Source organism: Colius striatus, chromosome 1 (assembly GCF_028858725.1).
Source record: "Colius striatus isolate bColStr4 chromosome 1, bColStr4.1.hap1, whole genome shotgun sequence".
Taxonomy (NCBI): Eukaryota; Metazoa; Chordata; class Aves; order Coliiformes; family Coliidae; genus Colius; species Colius striatus.
The window spans coordinates 116348511-116366205 of NC_084759.1; the positions used below are offsets into that span (position 1 = coordinate 116348511).

The 17695-nt window shown below is 36.4% G+C and overlaps 1 protein-coding gene across 8 annotated transcripts in view; it reads left to right on the top strand.

Annotated features, from left to right (window-relative positions):
• Positions 1 to 17695, top strand: part of SENP7 (SUMO specific peptidase 7) — a 44105-nt gene that overhangs the window by 20541 nt on the left and 5869 nt on the right. For 7 of the 8 annotated variants that reach the window (XM_062004074.1, XM_062004116.1, XM_062004097.1 and 4 more), the window contains 16 exons: positions 508 to 620; positions 1376 to 1530; positions 2472 to 2832; positions 3407 to 3564; positions 4483 to 4629; positions 6418 to 6451; positions 7259 to 7432; positions 8332 to 8594; positions 9642 to 9775; positions 10992 to 11108; positions 12786 to 12905; positions 14435 to 14527; positions 15333 to 15544; positions 16023 to 16075; positions 16411 to 16448; positions 16675 to 16743. In XM_062004074.1, coding sequence (XP_061860058.1) covers positions 508 to 620; positions 1376 to 1530; positions 2472 to 2832; positions 3407 to 3564; positions 4483 to 4629; positions 6418 to 6451; positions 7259 to 7432; positions 8332 to 8594; positions 9642 to 9775; positions 10992 to 11108; positions 12786 to 12905; positions 14435 to 14527; positions 15333 to 15544; positions 16023 to 16075; positions 16411 to 16448; positions 16675 to 16743 — 2241 coding nt within the window. The remainder of the gene's footprint in view (positions 1 to 507; positions 621 to 1375; positions 1531 to 2471; positions 2833 to 3406; positions 3565 to 4482; positions 4630 to 6417; positions 6452 to 7258; positions 7433 to 8331; positions 8595 to 9641; positions 9776 to 10991; positions 11109 to 12785; positions 12906 to 14434; positions 14528 to 15332; positions 15545 to 16022; positions 16076 to 16410; positions 16449 to 16674; positions 16744 to 17695) is intronic. The other variant, XM_062004091.1, reaches the window with a different exon arrangement.

Below are 17695 nucleotides of genomic sequence, written 5' to 3' on the forward strand. Positions count from 1 at the left end.
TGTTTCATCTTCGTTCACATCCTGTGCCTCACACCTCCTTCAAAGTTACTATTTCAGACCCTTTTGAGCAGGAATTTCTGTTTCAAATATTTTCTCGTTGCAGGAATTTACTCAGTGGATTCTATTAGCAGTTTTAAATCTAAATTAAAAATACATGACATTGCCTCATTCCCACTGTATTCATGACAAAGGCAAGGATACACTCAACTGATTGTTTGTTTGTTTTTTTTTTTCTTGTAATATGTTCTTCTTACAGTTATACAAAGTAATATTTCAATGTCTTGATGCCATATTTCCACCTTTTGGAAGCATCTGTTTAATTGATAAAGTTGAAGTATCTGTGTATTTTGATACTATAATGAAATTAGTTTGTATTTCATTTGGGAAGCTCCATATGCTTATGAGAGAGGCAGAAGTTTGTGGTCCAAGCAGCTCTTGTTTCTGTTGGAATTTTTATTTGGTATTCTTTAGAAATTAAAAATAAGTCGTATTTAATATTCTTTACAGGTCTGAGCGTTGTCTGACAAAGACGGATGATGATCTATGTAAATTGACAAAGGCTTCTAAGGAACCAGAAAAAAATAATTTCACTTTTAGAAGACGTGAACTGCAGAAGAAAGGTTTGTAGTAAGCAATAATTTGGCATTTTAAATGAGTGCTGGAGAGCGTTTGGATATTGTCTTTTTTTTATTCTAGTATTATGAGGAGAGCACAGAAGTAAAATAGGTGTTGCACACAGTATATGTGTTTCCTAAAAAGCATTTTTTTTACTGATATGGTGAAGTATATCAAATAGCTGTTTAAAAATAGGAATAAAGCTATGGTGAATCAGATCTATGGAAGAAAAAGGAAACTGAGGGAAGCCTCACAGCACTATTATAATAATACTGATTTTAGAAGAAGTTTTTTGTACCCAAGAATGTACTTTAAGAATACTCGAATGTTTTGTGAACCCTGATAAAATGTTTATGCTATATGGCAATATTTGTATTTACTGATGAAATATAATGAACTCTGTGCAGACCTTTGAGGGACAATGTACTATCTTTTAAATTCTGGTTACTAACTTTTGCTGATTAGAACAGGCAATGAGGAATGTTGCATCCAACAGAAAAGAAATAGTCAAGTATAGAGTGCTAATTCTTACTTGGAAGGGAGCTGAGAATTTGGTTGTACCCTTAACTAATTGTGCAATAATAATTTTTCCTTAATTATTTTAGAGAATATATTTTGGCAGCCACACACTGCCAAAAGGAAGGCAATATCATGGAAGATATATGCTTCCATGCATTTTACTTAAGACATAAAAGATAAAATATGAAAGGTTTTTAGGAATAAGACATTATGTAAGTTGGTTTTTTTTCTTCTGATCCAGAAAACAAGAACTATGATGAACTGGAAAAGAGAGGCAGAAACATGAACAGCACTCCCATTAGTCAGAAGGAACCTGGGGAAAGGAAAAGAAGATCTAGTGGCCTTATTTCTGATGATTGTAACGCACACATTCCAGAAAAATCACTTTTACCATCTGTAAGTTGCACTTTGTTTTGATGTATGTGTTTGAGTACACATGTGCAAACACATTTCATTAGCAGCAGTATTAACATCCAAAATAAAAGAACATACTAATAAGTAGGGTATTGAGGGACAGTTGTACCTGTTGAGGGGAAGTAGTTCAGTGGTGCATCGAGTGAGACTGTGTGCTTCTATCCACAATATCAAAGGATACTTGTTGTGGCAGAAGGGCTGTGAGAGATGAATGACAGTGTTTCCCTCAGACAGGAGCATGGAGTAAAGCAATTTTGGAAGTAAGGCATCTAGATACTTCTATGAAGCTGCTTTCACATATAGTATAGGACTAATTAGGGACTTCAATACAAAAATTATACTGGGGCTACTGAAATCTTGCAGGTATCATCTTTCTCTCTCTTCCTCAGTGCATTGTATGCTTATCTATCATTAAGATTTGAAAAAAAAAAAAAGAAAAACACCAAACAAACAAGAAAAAAAACCTGAGGGCATCAGTCACTCAAGTACAAACTGTGATTTATATTCAAGTATTTGAATACAATAAAGGCATCTCTCTAATCTTCTGATTAAAACCTCACAGAAGCAGGTGGTTGCTGAGTCCTGTTCACCCAGACCAAGCCATAGGTTTGCAGAGTAATGAAATGACTGGTGCTTGGTCTTTCAGTGTCAAGCAGTGAGAAAGCTAAAAAATCAGAAATAGTTTCCTGTTCAGTTTGAGTAGGGGCCATAGTAGACTTCTAGAAGGTTGACCCTCATACCTTTAAATAATAACCTTTGGAATATGAAGTGAGAGAAATTGCCCTGACTTGAGCTCAAAATGCAACTGCATTAAACTATTATTATTTTATCTAGCACATAGCTAAGTCTCAGTGATCAGTGATCTGAACCAACCAAATGTCAAGAAATAAAGATATATCCCTTCTCTGATTCCTGTTTTGTAGAAGGAGCAAAGACCGAGTTCATCTAGGTGCAGTGGCCGCAGCACACCCTGTGAGGATGGACAAGGCCGCAGATCCGACAAAGTGCTGGAGACAGAGTGTATTCTTCAGCCCTTAAAGAGAGACTATAAAGATGCTTTCACCCACAAGCACTTAAGGCCTTCTGACAGCTGCAGAAAGGAACCTGGCTCAGACTCCTCTCTCAGAAATTTGTCAGAGAAACAACTTTCTGCTACCAGCGAGGACCTGATTTCACCACGAGTTAGTACCATCAGGAGATTAAAGATGGACACATCGGAATACTTGAGCAAGCTGCGGAACAGAATCTACAGGGGTAATCGGCAACTTGTTTCAATTGACCCAAGTATGTACTGTATCTGTGCTGCTGACAGTTATTATGGGTATACTTAGGTCCTGGGAGAGCTCATGCCATGACTGACTGGTAGAAACATACGGAACAAAAGATTGAATACAGAGATCATGTTGCTTGTTATGTTATGCAGATTAGAGAAGAGTCCCTAGTGCGAGTTTCCTCTGCTGGAGCATAAAGGGTCTTGAACTTGAGATAGCAGTAATTTTAAATTCCAGTCCTTATTTTGCAACTGATTTTATGGCTATGGAAAATCAAGCTTGTACTTTCTGATGATGCTTAAAGTGAGAAAAAGTATTCTCTCCTCTTTGAAGTAGCTTTGTTACTGCCTGTTTCTTTTAATAGTCAAATCATTTTGGAGATCTTGGGTAAAAAGTCTTAATAAAGATACAAAGCAGTATTTGTTGCATACACTTTCATGCACACAAACCTTGACTGGTGTGGGCAATGTACTTTGATATTACATGCTACCAGAGAGAATTCTTTGCTCATCTGAAATCCACCATGAATGAAATACTCTCAAATCTGCATCTTGTAGTATATTTATACTTCTTTGTTTCCAATTTAGTTGTCCTTTCCAGCGATGATGAAGATGGACCTTCTGAACCACAAGGCACAGAACTGCTGCAGGATAATATCACTGGCAGTAAAGAAACAGGCCAACAGTCTGACTTCTGTTACTCAGCAAAGCAATTGGAAGACAAGATGGGAAGTCCCACAGAGCAGGTAGTCTACTTTTTGGACTATGTATTGTTGTGCTAGCCCTTTATTTCTCCAGTGTTTGTTTTTTCTTGCATGTTAGGACAAAAGTGAAATACTTAGAGCAGATGTGATTACTCCCGGCAACAAGCATTAGCTGCAGTAACTTATTTCACAGGTAGAATGCAGGATAGTCTTTAGAGAAGATCTCTGACTCTGAATGCTGAGTGTTTTTGCACCATACAATGTACTTCATATTTTTCAAATGAACTTTTACGAATATTTAATATTACAAACCAGGAGGGATCAAATATCAACTTGAGTTAGAGGTAGACATGATGAAGATAGTTATTTTTCACACGATGCTTTATATTGACCATAGTTTCAGTTAGTAGTTTCTTCTGGTCAACCAATCCTGTGATGTAAATTGGTGTATGAAGAGGTTCAAGGATCTTTGTTGATGGCAGACAGAGATAAGGTAAAGTTCCCTTTCCTGGATAACCAGCAGTAGAATTTGAACATAAAACTAATCATAAAGGCTGTTGCCCCATTTTGGACTTAATCAGCTCTGTGCTCCTTGTTTGTTGGCCTGGATTTGGGTTATCTCTGTAATCCTGAAACGGATCAGAAGAGCCTTTGCTACCTCTTCTCACAGGTGCATCTTTTTGATCATAAACATTGATTTGGAATCTATACCTTTGCTATCAAGGAGGGATATTTTTTGTTGCTCTGTTGTTTGAATTTTTATGTTGCTCTAGATTAGTAAAGAGCACGGGTTATGTCTTGGCAATGGGAACTTTAGAAGTAGAACAAGATATTGTTAAACTCTAAAGAATGTTGTCAGTAATGATTGGGAGTAAATTCTTACCAATGTGAAAATTCTTAAGGTTACAGGAGGGAAGTATGTCCTTTAAAGCCCTGTAGTAAATATACTCTTTTTACCAGTTTTTATCAGAGTCAATTGAAGATAAATGTCCTGTCAGCTTACCTTCTGGAAGCACACCTACAAAACAGATGAACCCAACCTTGGACGTTAAATTTCATAGTCTATACATTGGAAAATTTAAATGGCTCTCAACAGGTCCTGCTAGGGTAAGTCATTCTGTTACGGTGATTTAAAAATTAAAATTCTGGTTAAGCAAAGTTAATGTTACTTAGTATGGAAGCTCTGAGTTTTGATTATTGTGGCATGAAATTGCTTTGGCTAAATGATGGAGTGTATATCTTTGGATTGGTGTCAGTAGAAAAGCTGTGATTTTCTGTGCCTGAAGTTTTCAGAGGTAAAGGTTCGGTATAAATGCAGTGTTGGAAAAGAAATCATACTGAGGAATCTTTTCATGAATTATTACAGAAGCTATTGGCCACATTAGAGTTAATGTCACTTAAAATACAAAATTACCTTTCTGAGAAATAGTGTAGATATGAGAATAAAGTAATCCATAGTGTTCAGAGTTCAGATATACTCTGTGCATGACTCTTGCCTTTTAAACAGAGAATTTGTTGTTTTGTAGCTTTAAAGTATCAAAACAATACTGAAAGCATTAGCATGTAGGCAGTATGCTTCTCACAGGATGTGGAAACATAGGTGAATGTACACTTCAAATGGAGTACCAGCTGCAGGAGTTTTAACAGGTCTTTGACCATGCTCAATTCTGTATATTGAAATGGAAAAAGAAATGTTTGAATCTGTTTATCTTTTTTTTTTTGTGTACAGTAAGACATTTTGAAATCTTGGATTGTAATAATAATTCTAGCTTTTCACAAAACAGTTTGTTGCAGCAGTTCTCATGCAGTAATGAAAAGATTTCATGGAAATTTCCTAAATTAATTTATCTAAATAATTTGAGAGATAAGTTGAAATAATTTTAGAATCAGTGCTTTTAGGTGGAAAGTGAAAAAAAAATACTATTTGGAAGAACCAACTTTGTTCTTTGTGTTTCTTGTGGTAATGTAAGAGAATTTCTCAGATGAATAGGACAGCTTTCTGTCAAACCAGCCATAAAGCATTCTTTATTTAGTCGAGTTTTGTAACGGAGCAGTGTAAGTGGAAACTTTTAAGGGCCTTTAAAGATGGGATTTTTAAAAATTAAATTAAATTTAAAAAAATAAATTAATGTAAATAGCAAAGTAACACCCCAGAGCTGAGCCATTCATGTACTATTCTTTTCAAGCTAGGCAGAGAGGAATGTCTTGAGGTTCAACAAGGGCAAGTGCAGAGTCCTGCACCTGGGGAGGAACAATCTCAGGCACCAGTACAGGCTGGGGGTGACCTGCTGGAGAGCAGCTCTGCAGAGAGAGACCTGGGAGTTCTGATTGATAATAAACTGAACATGAGCCAGCAATGTGCCCACGTGGCCAAGAAGACCAATGGCATCTTGGGATGCACCAAGAAGAGTGTGGCCAGCAGGTTGAGGGAGGATGGACTAGATTATCTTTAGAGGTCCTTTCCAACCCCTACCATTCTATGATTCTATAATAGTGCAACTCAGTCTTTGTCATGGAATGCTTAAGCTCCTTTTGTCCCAAGTGTTTTGTTTTTTGTTTTTTTCTTGAGGAGGTGTAGGTAACTCTGCAACTTTCTGCATGTTTCTCAGTGCTTAATACCTCTGGAAGGCTCTTTGCATTTAGAGTCTACAATATATATTTAGAAGTGTTGCCTGAGATGAAACAGGCAATATTAAGTCTCAAACTAGGCACATTGGATGTGGCAGTGGTAGGTTAGCTGTTGAACGCAATGATCTTAAGAGTGATTCTGTGATATTATTTTCAGTTTGTTTGATTATAAGCAGAGAAGTATGGGCAGATAGTTGAACATTCTTACTTTGTTTTAACTGATTTGTAAAAAGCAAACAAATTTATATTTTTTTGATCTTATTTCAGTTTACAACCAAGTATATTACGATCCCATTTCAAGGTAAGAGAATCTTTTCTTAACTATATATTTAATGTCTTGTTTTAATGTGTTAATAATATGCTGAGTATTTATGAATAATGCTACAAATAATTTATAATGTTATTTGACATCACAAACACATTCAATAACTTTTAAAATTTGCATTTTTCAATAAAGAAAACTATCAGTGTTATAGTGTAAGCATGAATAACTTAACAACTTCTTAAACTTTAAAGGTGAACTTTTAGTATTAATAACCTTTCCTCCTGCATACATTATGTTGAACTGCAGTAAATATGAATGCATATTTTTAGGTGAAACAACATTTTCAGATTAGGATTTTAGACCCTTAGATTTATTAAAGAAAAATGTATTAGCTGACAAGCTAAGAGGAATATAACTGTAGATTTGCACTGTCTGTTTTTTGAAGAGGATATATGGTTTCTGTATCTCATAGGAGAAAGTTTATGAGCAATTGTGGATTTGGTTAATAAAAGGGACCAGGAGTTAATGATTTGCAATATTTTTTCTTCTAATTTGTAGGAATTAACTGTGGTTATTCTGAACAAAAATACATTTTTTTTCCATGAAGAATCCTACATTGATGTTTAGCTTTTGGTGTTAATATTTCTTCGCTTTCTTTCCATACTATGATAAGTGATTTAAGTGTTAAATTCTAAACTCATTTTATGTAATGCCAGGACTAAAATCTACAAGTACTGCTTTAATGCACTCTGATCATACTTATACTTTAGCATATACTTACTGTAATATGACTTTATCCACAGCTTTGAAAGATTTACTTATTTTAAATTCTGTTTTCTACAGTGGCTCTTAATAAGAACATTAAGCTGACAGTGGATACCCTGGATCTGAGGAGGTTTGGCTTATGGAAAAGTGATGGTGGCTGTTCTTCAACAATGTTCGTTTTCCTTTGGTTGTCTGTGGATTATCTAGAAAAGATTGAAACCCAATTAGGAAAGTTAGTTATCAGCAAACCATGTAAGTAGTCTGTTTCCTTAAATTAAAAAAAAAAGAGTCTAATATGTGGCATGTCAATAAAGAAGTTATTTTACAGTTGTGCTTCTGGAAAACAGAGGAGAGCTTATATCTTTTGAGACCATGTTAGTTTTGTTTTTCTAAAATGCCTTGCTATACTTGTACTTGGAAGAAAAATCTAACATAAGGTAATTCAAAACCACTGCTACTTAATAAAAAGACCTTGTAACACAGTTCAATTGTAATCTATATGAGGAGGCTATCTGAAACTAGACTTGTGTATAAAGTGTCTCCCCATTTAAAATCAATGAGAAGTTTTAAGTGTCCTTGCTCTTGAGAAATGTATATGCCAAACAAAAAGCTTGGCAGGTAAAGGTTGATTTGGTCTTTGACAAGACTGCATTTTGGGCCATTGCATTATTATTGGATAAAAATTGTGACTTCAAAGCTGTCTGGTGGAGATGTGGGAATGTTGGTCAACAGATGGCTGAATATAATCCACCAGTGTGCCCAGGGGGCCAAGAAGGCCAGTAGTGTTCTGACTTGTATCAGGAAAAGTGTGACCAGCGGAACCAGGGAAGTGATTGTCCCCGTGTACTCAGTGCTGGTGAGGCCGCATCTCAAATACTGTGTTCAGTTCCGAGTCCCTCACTACAAGAAAGACACTGAGGTGTTGGAGCATGTCCAGAGGTGGGCACGAAGCTGTTGGAGGATCTGGAGCACCAGTCTTATGAGGAGCAGCTGAGGGTGCACTTTGGTGCACTATCGACCCCTATACTGGCCTGACAGGGTATTATTTGGGCTTCCTCTCCTGCCATTGTTTCTTCATGCTCCTTTGTGCATTTGGTAAGTTTTAGCTTATAACCTAATAGTTACAAGTATTCATTCTCTCCTTTTTCCAGCCAAATCCAGTGAATTTCTATTTCTTGAACTGTCCCAGCCACTCACAGAATGGGATCAGGAAAGACTGACTGAACTGATTATGGATGTGAGCAAGAAGAACAGAGCACCAGATCTCCCTGAATTTTTGTCTTTGAAGCACGCATTACCCTTGTTTAAGGATCTTTCTCCTGAAGAGAGCTCTTTTTTGAGTTACGGTAAGGATCTATTCAAGCAATGTCTGCCAAAAGAGAAGACCTCAGATGCTCATGAGCCTGCAGTTCAGGTAAGTGTGTAGCTGTTATTTCTCTCTCACAATGGGTCAGAATTTGAGTAAACTAGATTGTGTCCATGAAGCAATAGTGATAGACCTTAGCAGTAAGTGGCAAATACTGAAGCTTTGTGTTGACTCGTGGTTGCATCTGCCTAGAACTGCAGGGATTTCCTGCCCTTGTGGTATCTCCAGGGCAGCAAGTTGGGATTTAATCAAGTAATGTGTGATGAAGCCATTTTTCCGTTGAGCTGGAAATGAAGGTGTGCAGCAGAGGAGGAGCTGTGTCTTTTCATTCTAGACATCTCTAGACGTTCTTGTGGGGTCTTCGCAGCTTGAAATGCTAAATGATTCCCAAGGCTACTGGAGAGATGGGGCTGTGCAACTTTAGGTGAACCTGCTTTAGCAGGGGGATTGGACTAGATGATCTTTAGAGGTTCCTTCCAACCCCTAGCATTCTGTGATTGTGTGTAACTTAAAGTGTTAATGCACCTCCCTCTGAGGAGTAAATGTTGCAACCCAACCACCACATCATTGTCCTTTCAGAAATTACATATTTGTTCCCATCAGTAAAATGCACAGAGACAACGGATCAATCTGGCTGTGAAATGGAGAACTTAAAATTGAACCAACCAGTTCAAATCTACATAATTTTTAGGCAAATTGTTAAGAACTAGATTTGGAAATCCCCCAGGCCTGCACAGCTCCCTAGCAAGACAGTCTGATACTTATCTCCATCCTTTCAGGTCCTGTTTCTTCACCCAAGTCAGTTCTATGTCAGTCAGCTGAATAATGCTTATGTAGCTTTAGAGAGAGGTTATAAACAGATGAAGACCTGTCATAATTTTAAAAGGAACTTTACTGATTTTATTGTCTGAGCAGTGGCACGTTTGCCTAAGTACTGATGTTTACACTTTTGATCTCCAGCAAGATTCTTTTTCAGTGATGCAGAATACTCCTGTGAGCTTCATTCACACTTGGCTTTTGTGTGTTCTATGTGACATACCAAGCTGTATAATGCTTTTAACTATTAGTTTTATTGCTTGTTTTTTTTTCTGGTAGGAGTCAAAACTGAAAGTGTCCAGGCCTAGTTATGCCCTTGCAAATAAGCAGAACAGTGGTTGCTATTCTATTTGTTTGTCCTCTGCACTGAATGAAGAATGGAGAGAAGTAAGAGAAACAGGCACAGTTAAGAAGTGAGTATATTTCCTATAACTGAGAAAGTGAAAATAAACCAAATTGAATAAACAAATTGCTGGAATAAAAGCCCCTGCTTAACTACCCTTCTCTATTTGATTTGCAAGTGTTATGTGAAAGATACTATATGAATCTAAAATATCACCAGTTATGAGTGTAGTTTCCTAATTGTCAGCAGACAGAATGGATGTTTTACTCAATGGCAGAAAATGTCACAGAAATTAGAGAATACCTGAATGTGACTGCAAGCACACGCATGAGTGGGAGGATAGGGACGTCGTGGCCTCTGTGAGTGTCCATCTAAGTCCAAATCAAAGCAAAACTATTACTAACTCAAGACGAGCCTTTTTTTTTAAAGTCTAAACAAAGCTTTCTTTCACTGTTCTGTCACACTGAATCTGTTTAGAACTAGTTTGTCATACAATTTACTAGTCAGCACAGGAGCTTGGTTAACAAAAGATGGTAGAAAGTGAGAACACATAAATGTATAATGAAGCAAGATACTAGGAGAGCACTGATGTGTCTCAGCTCTGTCTGCAGTAGCTTTTTAGTCCTTTTAGTACTACAAACGTTAGTGAAGTAAGTTACTCTCAAGAACTCTTGATGTTTTGCTGTCACTATTTTTACTGACAGCATAGCAGTTGGTTTGTTTCTCAGTTTATGGTTCCAGTCAAGTAATATGGTTGTTAATCTAGAGCTTTTAAAGTACATTTTAAATACTGATATTAGAGGTGACTCATGACTTTTCAAACCACTTACAGCACATACGCTACATGGTGCCTAAACCCAAGTTTCCTGCTTGGAAATGTGGACATTCACATTGGAGTTTTAATGAATAGACAGTCACTGTTTGTTCATATCCTTTGAGAATATGTCCCCAGGTATTTGTTCCCATTTCATTTAGCCACTTGTTGATTACTTTAATCAAAAATAAAAAAACAGGATGAAGGCAAAGAGTAATCTCCTTTTCAAAAGTTTTCCTCAAAAGTGCAGTATGCACTTTTGTAACATATTTCTTTTTGTGCATATTTCTTTTGTAACACTTTCCTATTGGAGGAAGAAATGGTAGAGGACTTCTGAGTAAGTGAAAACTGTTTTGAGAACTACCACTTTTAACAGGTTTTCTAGAAAATCTTCTACATGTGGAAAAGCCATACAAAAACGGTCATGTAAAACACAGTTTGTCACTGTCACAACGTGATTTGTGTCTTCTAGTTTAATTGTTTATCCACCCCCACCTGAAAAAGGAGGACTGGGAGTCACAAGAGAAGACCTAGAGTGCTTAGAATATGGAGAGTTTCTCAATGATGTCATCATTGATTTCTATCTGAAGTAAGTAATTGTGGCATTACTTGTACCCTGCTTTCTGAGACCAGATCTGGACTTGAATGTTACTGTAAAATGTTGGTCACTAAAATTGATACAACAATTTCAGAAGTAACAGTATAGTGAATTTGTAAGTTAGACTTTTTGGTTTTTTAAAGCTTTTGTGTATTCTTTACAGTTTCATTTATCTCAATTTCATTCTTCTTGTCCCTCAAAAAGGGTTGTGATGTAATCCAGACAGAATAGCTGGGGAGAAAAAAGCCTCTTGGTGACCTCATAGAACTGAAAGTGCTGAGTGGTTTTAAACTGGCAGTTGAACAAAGTAAAGGGTCTAGTAGTAGTTTGTTTACGAAGTTTGCACAATGTGGAGCGTCCTCTGCTGTTCTGTGTAAGAACTCAGGAATTCTTTGTGTGTGAAGCTCCTACAGAAAGGAACACAGCTAGTACTTCATGCTGAAGTCATGCTTGGCTTACCTTCTTCATGTTGTTCTGCTAATGCTGCTTGTGAAAGCAAGTTTTCCAGAACTAGCATTGTGGCCCAACATTCCCTAAAGCTGAGGTTTAATTTCTGTGTTCTGGCTTAAACTCAAGTAGAGTTCTGGCTCTTTTGAAGGTTGTCCGTTCTGCCAAGAATCCTGTTTTCTTGGCATCCAATGTGGCTGCAGTAACTGAGCAATAGGAAGCCAGTTAAAACTTCTTGTCTAGAGGAGTGGGAAAGGAAATATGCACCAGTGTTTCAATGTGGTTTTACAACAAAGCCCCCTGTATTTTGCTCAAAACTAGAAACAAATCATGCAATGTGGTCCTCTCAATATCTGTAGCTTCATCTCACCAGAAAAGGAAAATTTGAATAAAGGAATTTGATGCAGTCGTTGCAGAAACTCCTCTGCTTGTAACCTTTGTTAGACTTCCTGCTATCTCAGTTTTCCTTGTGTTACAGACTATATAATATATAACTATGCCCAAGTCATCAGGTGAAGCTGGAGGCAACTTGTGTAGGACAATTGCAATGAGAACTTTGGCCTTCTAAGATGACAGAATAAACACTCAAGCTGATGTTTATGGTGAAATAATCATCAGTAACACAGAGTGAATACTTGGAGAACATTTATCTTAACTTTCACATGCAGCACCTGTAACTGTCCAAAGGAGGGTGTGGAGTCTCTTTCTCTGGAGTTTTTCAAAACCTGCCTGGACATGTTGCTGTGCGACCTGATCAAGGTGAACCTGCTTTATCAGTGGGTTGAACTAGATGATCTCTAGAAGTCCCTTCCAACCCCAACCATTCTGTGATTCTGTGTGATTCTGTAATTTATAGTACTGACCTCTTCTATGCTTTTGTATACACAGGAGTATAACATTCCATAGGTTTATATTTGGTTAGGTTTTCAAGCCTGTCTTAATTACAAGGGCTAGAATAGAACTCCAACTCCAAATTCTGAAGCATTAATACTGGAGCATAAATCTGAGATAAAAACCATTGTATTCTTAGTAGTTGCTTGGTTGTTACATTGTACATATTGAAAATAGAAAAGTTTGGCATGATTAGTGGCCATGAAAGCAATTGATAGTAAGCATAACCTCTGTATGGTAAGTTATTAAAGTAATTGTCCATATTTTTTTATCAGTAATTACAGTTTCTAGAAAAATAATTTATTATTTTTCTTCTTTTTAATTTGGTAGATACCTGTTGTTGGAGAAGGTGCCAAAACATCTTGCTGACCGTACACACATTTTTAGCAGTTTCTTTTACAAGTGCCTGACCAGGACAGAAAAAAACTCTGAGGGGGATCTCAAAGTTTCGTAAGTTTGTTTTACCTGCCATTATGACCAGAAATAAGCTGTCAGTTGATGTCACTTGGAAATGCTGCAGCTCATCTGCTAGTTAGCACATAAAATAGTAATCAGCACTCTTCAAAGGATTAGTGATTAAATGTTGTAAGTTGCAATTTAAGCATACTGGTGTTTTTCATTAAAATCGACGTGTGATTCACACTGAATCCACCTCTCTATGACTCTATCTGAATCTTTATTTCTTACAATTATTTACATGTTTTGAACTTTTAAACTCAAGAGTTTTGCAAGACATGCATCATATTAAGAAACTGCACTTCTAAAAATATTTTTAGAGTTACCACATACTTCATTTCACGTATTGGTGGTAAATTCTTGTCCAAAGAATATTTTCACCCCAAAAATATGGGGGTTTTTTGGTGTGTTCTTTTTTTTTGTTTGTTAACACTTGAATACTGTGGAATCAGAGACTTTCAGAAAAGGTATCATGAACAGCTCAAGAACGCTGCATCACTTTTGTGTTTCCAGCTATGACTATAAAGCATAGGACCATCCCTAGCACACTTTCTGTTCCTCCTCAACACTGATTCCTCAAAGCTGGTGTTTGAGAGTGGAGCTTGCCTTGCCTTGCTGAATGTTCTGAGGCAGAGATGAAAATTTCCATGTTAAGAATGCTGTTGTCCTTTAATCTCGTTCCTTTTAAAAGGCTGGGCTGTCTCCTTGAGGAACTAGAATGGCATTGTTAATTCACTGTCTTTTGAGGGCTGTAGGGCCTCTGGATCAGGAGATAGCTTTGGAAATTCTAGTTTTGTGTTTTGGTTTAAATACTTAACTAGTGATTATATGTGCTTTGGATTTCATTTCTTATTATTGTAAATTAATCTCCACTGATGTAGCTGTATAACTTATTGCCTCTCCTTCATGCTGTTTAAGCAGTAGATTAAGAAAGCTCCTTCTGTAGATGCTTTCCCAGGTTGCAAACATGCCTTGCCCTTAAATTCTCAATGCTTCTGTGAAGCAGAGGTAGTTTGTGGAATTCTTCACTTAATGCGGACTCTTGCAGAGTCTTGTTTTTCTGCTCCTCACTCACTCCTTTTCTCCCCTTCTTCTTAAACTGGCCATGTGCAAGACATTTAACTTTTTCCTTCAAAAGATAAGGTTATTTAGACAGGCCTTCAATTGTGAAGTTTAATTCCTGGACATTTGTAGATTGCTGTAGATCTGCTTTTACATTGGGTGGTGTCTAGATGAGTTTTTTGCATTTGGCATAGTAAATAATAGTTACTGGATAAGTAACTTGCAAGAAATCCTTTCAAATCTGTGGATGATTTTTTCCATAAGAGTTTAAGATGGTTTGGAAGTGGGTTTTTAGTCACTTGCCTGTAATAGTGTGCTGATTTATTTTTCTCTGTGGGGAAGACTTGAAGAGTAGAGGAAAAACTATTTGAGGAAGTGGGAATATGTAAGAGTACTAATCCCTGTACTTTGCTTCAACAATAAAGAAAAATCAAACAACAGTTGTCATGTAATTTCTGCAGAGCAGCACAGAGAAGACACAGAAGAGTAAGAACATGGACTCGTCATATAAACATCTTCACTAAAGATTATATCTTCGTGCCTGTGAATGAGGAGTAAGTCTATGTGTTTGACACCTTTTCTGATATTTAAAGATTTAAATAATTGATTGTTGTGGTGATAAAAAGATTTCTAGCAGTAAGCTTAAATCATTGAAAATGAGATTTTGAAGCAACAGGTGTGTAATGACTAATTTTTGAAGTCACTTCAGAAGTTAAACTTTTTTTTTAGTTGTCTTCACTAAACTTTGCTTCTTTGGTTTTTGTTAAACTGAAAATTCCTTTCATGTGTTTTCAGTTCAATTTTTGTGTCATTATGATGATCCCTGTGTGCTTAAGTGATATTTCTGTAAAGAAATCACAGCAACTGTTGCTGAATCAAGAGTAGTGCTTCCATGGTCTGTGACTTGATGTGGTTGAATAGCTGACTTGCACATGGAAATGCCAGTAAAACTGAATAGCTATGGAGAGTTATGTATGCAAAACAGCTGCAGAAAGAGATGAGACTGGAGACATGTCATGTCATACCTCAAGCTATATTCAAAACTGAGTTTACCATCACAGATCACTACATTTCTTTTTTACAATGTGGAATGAGTGTTGAGACACTGATAAATTGCTGTGGTGGATTAGTTGGGATTTTTTAAATGAATTGATACTTATTTTTACTGTTATGCCACAATGAAAGGTAAAAAATGAGTGATAGGGTTAATACGAGATGCTGTGAAGGAGCATGGCAATGATGTTTGTGTTGCTTATGAATTCTCAATGTTATAAAAAATTTTTGTATCCTTTTCTCAACCTACCGTTACACAGGTTTGACTTCTTTTTTTTTTCCCTGCCTCTCCCCACTGCTTGGCAGGTCTCATTGGTACATTGCAGTTATTTGTTTTCCTTGGTTAGAAGAAGCTATATATGAGGAATGGCCCCATCAGAATTCATTACGTCATCAGCCTCAACTGTCTCCACTTCAGTCAGAGAGTGAGAACACTCCATGTGGTTCACCGTTGGCCTTTTCTGGTAACTGCAATATTGAAGAAGTGGTGGATGCTAACAGAAGTTTATTCTCAAAAGGTAGGTAATCTAGAAGAAAATTGTATCAAGCCATATACGTTTCTAATAGTGTCTTAATCTCTGAAGGAGGGATGTGATGTCTTAAAAAGTATCTTTCACATCAGGATTGTGTAATATATTTTTGTATTACTGTTAGATTAGTGATTGGACTCAATATTAAAGGTCTTTTCCAATTGAAATGATTCTATCACTCTATGACTGCGCTGCATTCTTGTCTGCAAGTCTAGAAATACTGGAAGGGACGTGTAAAATCAGTGACTTGGTTCCCATCAAGAGCGGAAAGTTCTTGGATTTCAGCAAGGATTTTATTAGAAAGAAAAGTCTTCAGTAACTGCTATATGAACATTCAAAAGGGAAACAAAATTTATTTATACTTCACTATCATATTTTGAATACTAATAATCATGAATTTGAAAATGAAGATATTTCAGTTAGGAAATACTTTCTTAAGACTTTTTAATTTGTTATTTTGTACTAGATGACAATGAACTGGGTGCTTCTGCTTCCATCCTGGATTCAGGGATTTCTAAAGTAAGTGCCTTTTTATACTGGCAGAGGAAACAAGTGTTGCTCTGTTTCTGAAGGCTCTGAGACTGGACCAAGTGATTCTGCATCATATTTTTTGCAGCACCTGTCGATATTTTGTGGCCTGCAGCATATGCAAGACACTTTGAATTAACATAAAGTCCTCCTTGGCCTGCCTATGTTGGCCATGCCATGTTTTCATGTGTTTTTAAAATTAATTTATCAGTTTCTGCCTTTCCGACACAGAAATGTCTCTGGCTTTACCTTTAGATCTATTAAAACATTTGAGTTTATAATTGTTATAGGTTTTCTAAGGTTATTTTTATTTTCTCTCCTCCCAGATCTCCCTAAGTAATTCCAAAAGGCAGATTTGTAAAAGGTATGTTTCTATTTTCATACTGATATTGTATCATTAAATTATACTTAAAATTCTGCAGTAATTCAGTTATTTGTCATAAAGCTAAAGCTGGAGGGAGTTGTCCATTTTTTCACATGTTTCTTCAGATATTGATGCTCTTGATAGGCTGTATTCAAACAAAATATTTGCTTTAGTAATGGTAACAAAAGACTACAATGATTTGTTTATTTGTTTTTGTCATGTACAGGCCTTGTATACTCATCTTAGATTCTTTGAAAGCTGGTTCTGTGCAGAAAACAGTTCAGATTTTGAGAGAGTAAGTAACTACAGTTTATAATTATAAGCAGGAGATACTTCTGTGCATGTTTCTGTGTTCAGAACACTTTTCTGTATAAAGATTGACATTTCTAATGCTAAAGGAAAATACATAGAGTCACAACAAAGAAAATGTAATACCAATAGAGAGGTGTGTGAAAAGCTTGTCATAGTTCTGAAGCCCAGATATAATGCAAAAATTATAAATTGGACAGTCTTGTTGAAATTGAAAAATAAATAAGAGAGTAGAGTGGGTTTTTTTATTCCTTCCAGTTCAGTAATGGAGCAATGTTCTTAAGGGTATTAAAACAGATTGCTTAAAATATAAATGATTACTTTTCCAAAGGGCTTGGTTTTGTTTTTTTAATGGATCTTCTAGAATTTACAGTGTTAAATCCACTCCTGTCTATGTGCAAAAAAGTTGAAATGAGACTGAGGCTGTCTAAAAGCTTGATGTGACAGTATGGTTATATGGGAATGGCGTTACTTGTGTTAAAAAGTTAGAGTAACAATATATTAAGTTTTTAATATAAGTATGTAAGCAAATGTCTTCAAACTTTCATACACTTCTAATGACTAACACCATTCAACAACTTTAAAAAGTTGCTTAACAGAATTGTTCTTTTTGTAATCTATTGTGTTCACTTCACTGAAAGGAGTAAAAATCTGTAAAACAAATAGTAGCAGCTCCTTGTAAAACTGAATTCTTCAAAATACTATGTGAGAGGTAGATGAGAATCACAAATTTTTGTGACACTGTCTTTTTCCTAGATAGAGAGGCCTGGTTTTCCTAGATGGAGAGGGTGAGGTTCAGAGAGATACCAAAAAAAGTCAGAAGGCAAAGAGGTGGTTTCTGGAGTTATGAGATTGGGGAAGTTTGAGGAATAGATGCTCTGAAAGCAGAAGTTTGAGCAAACTGATGCAGGCATTCCGTGACCTTTTCTTTCCATAAA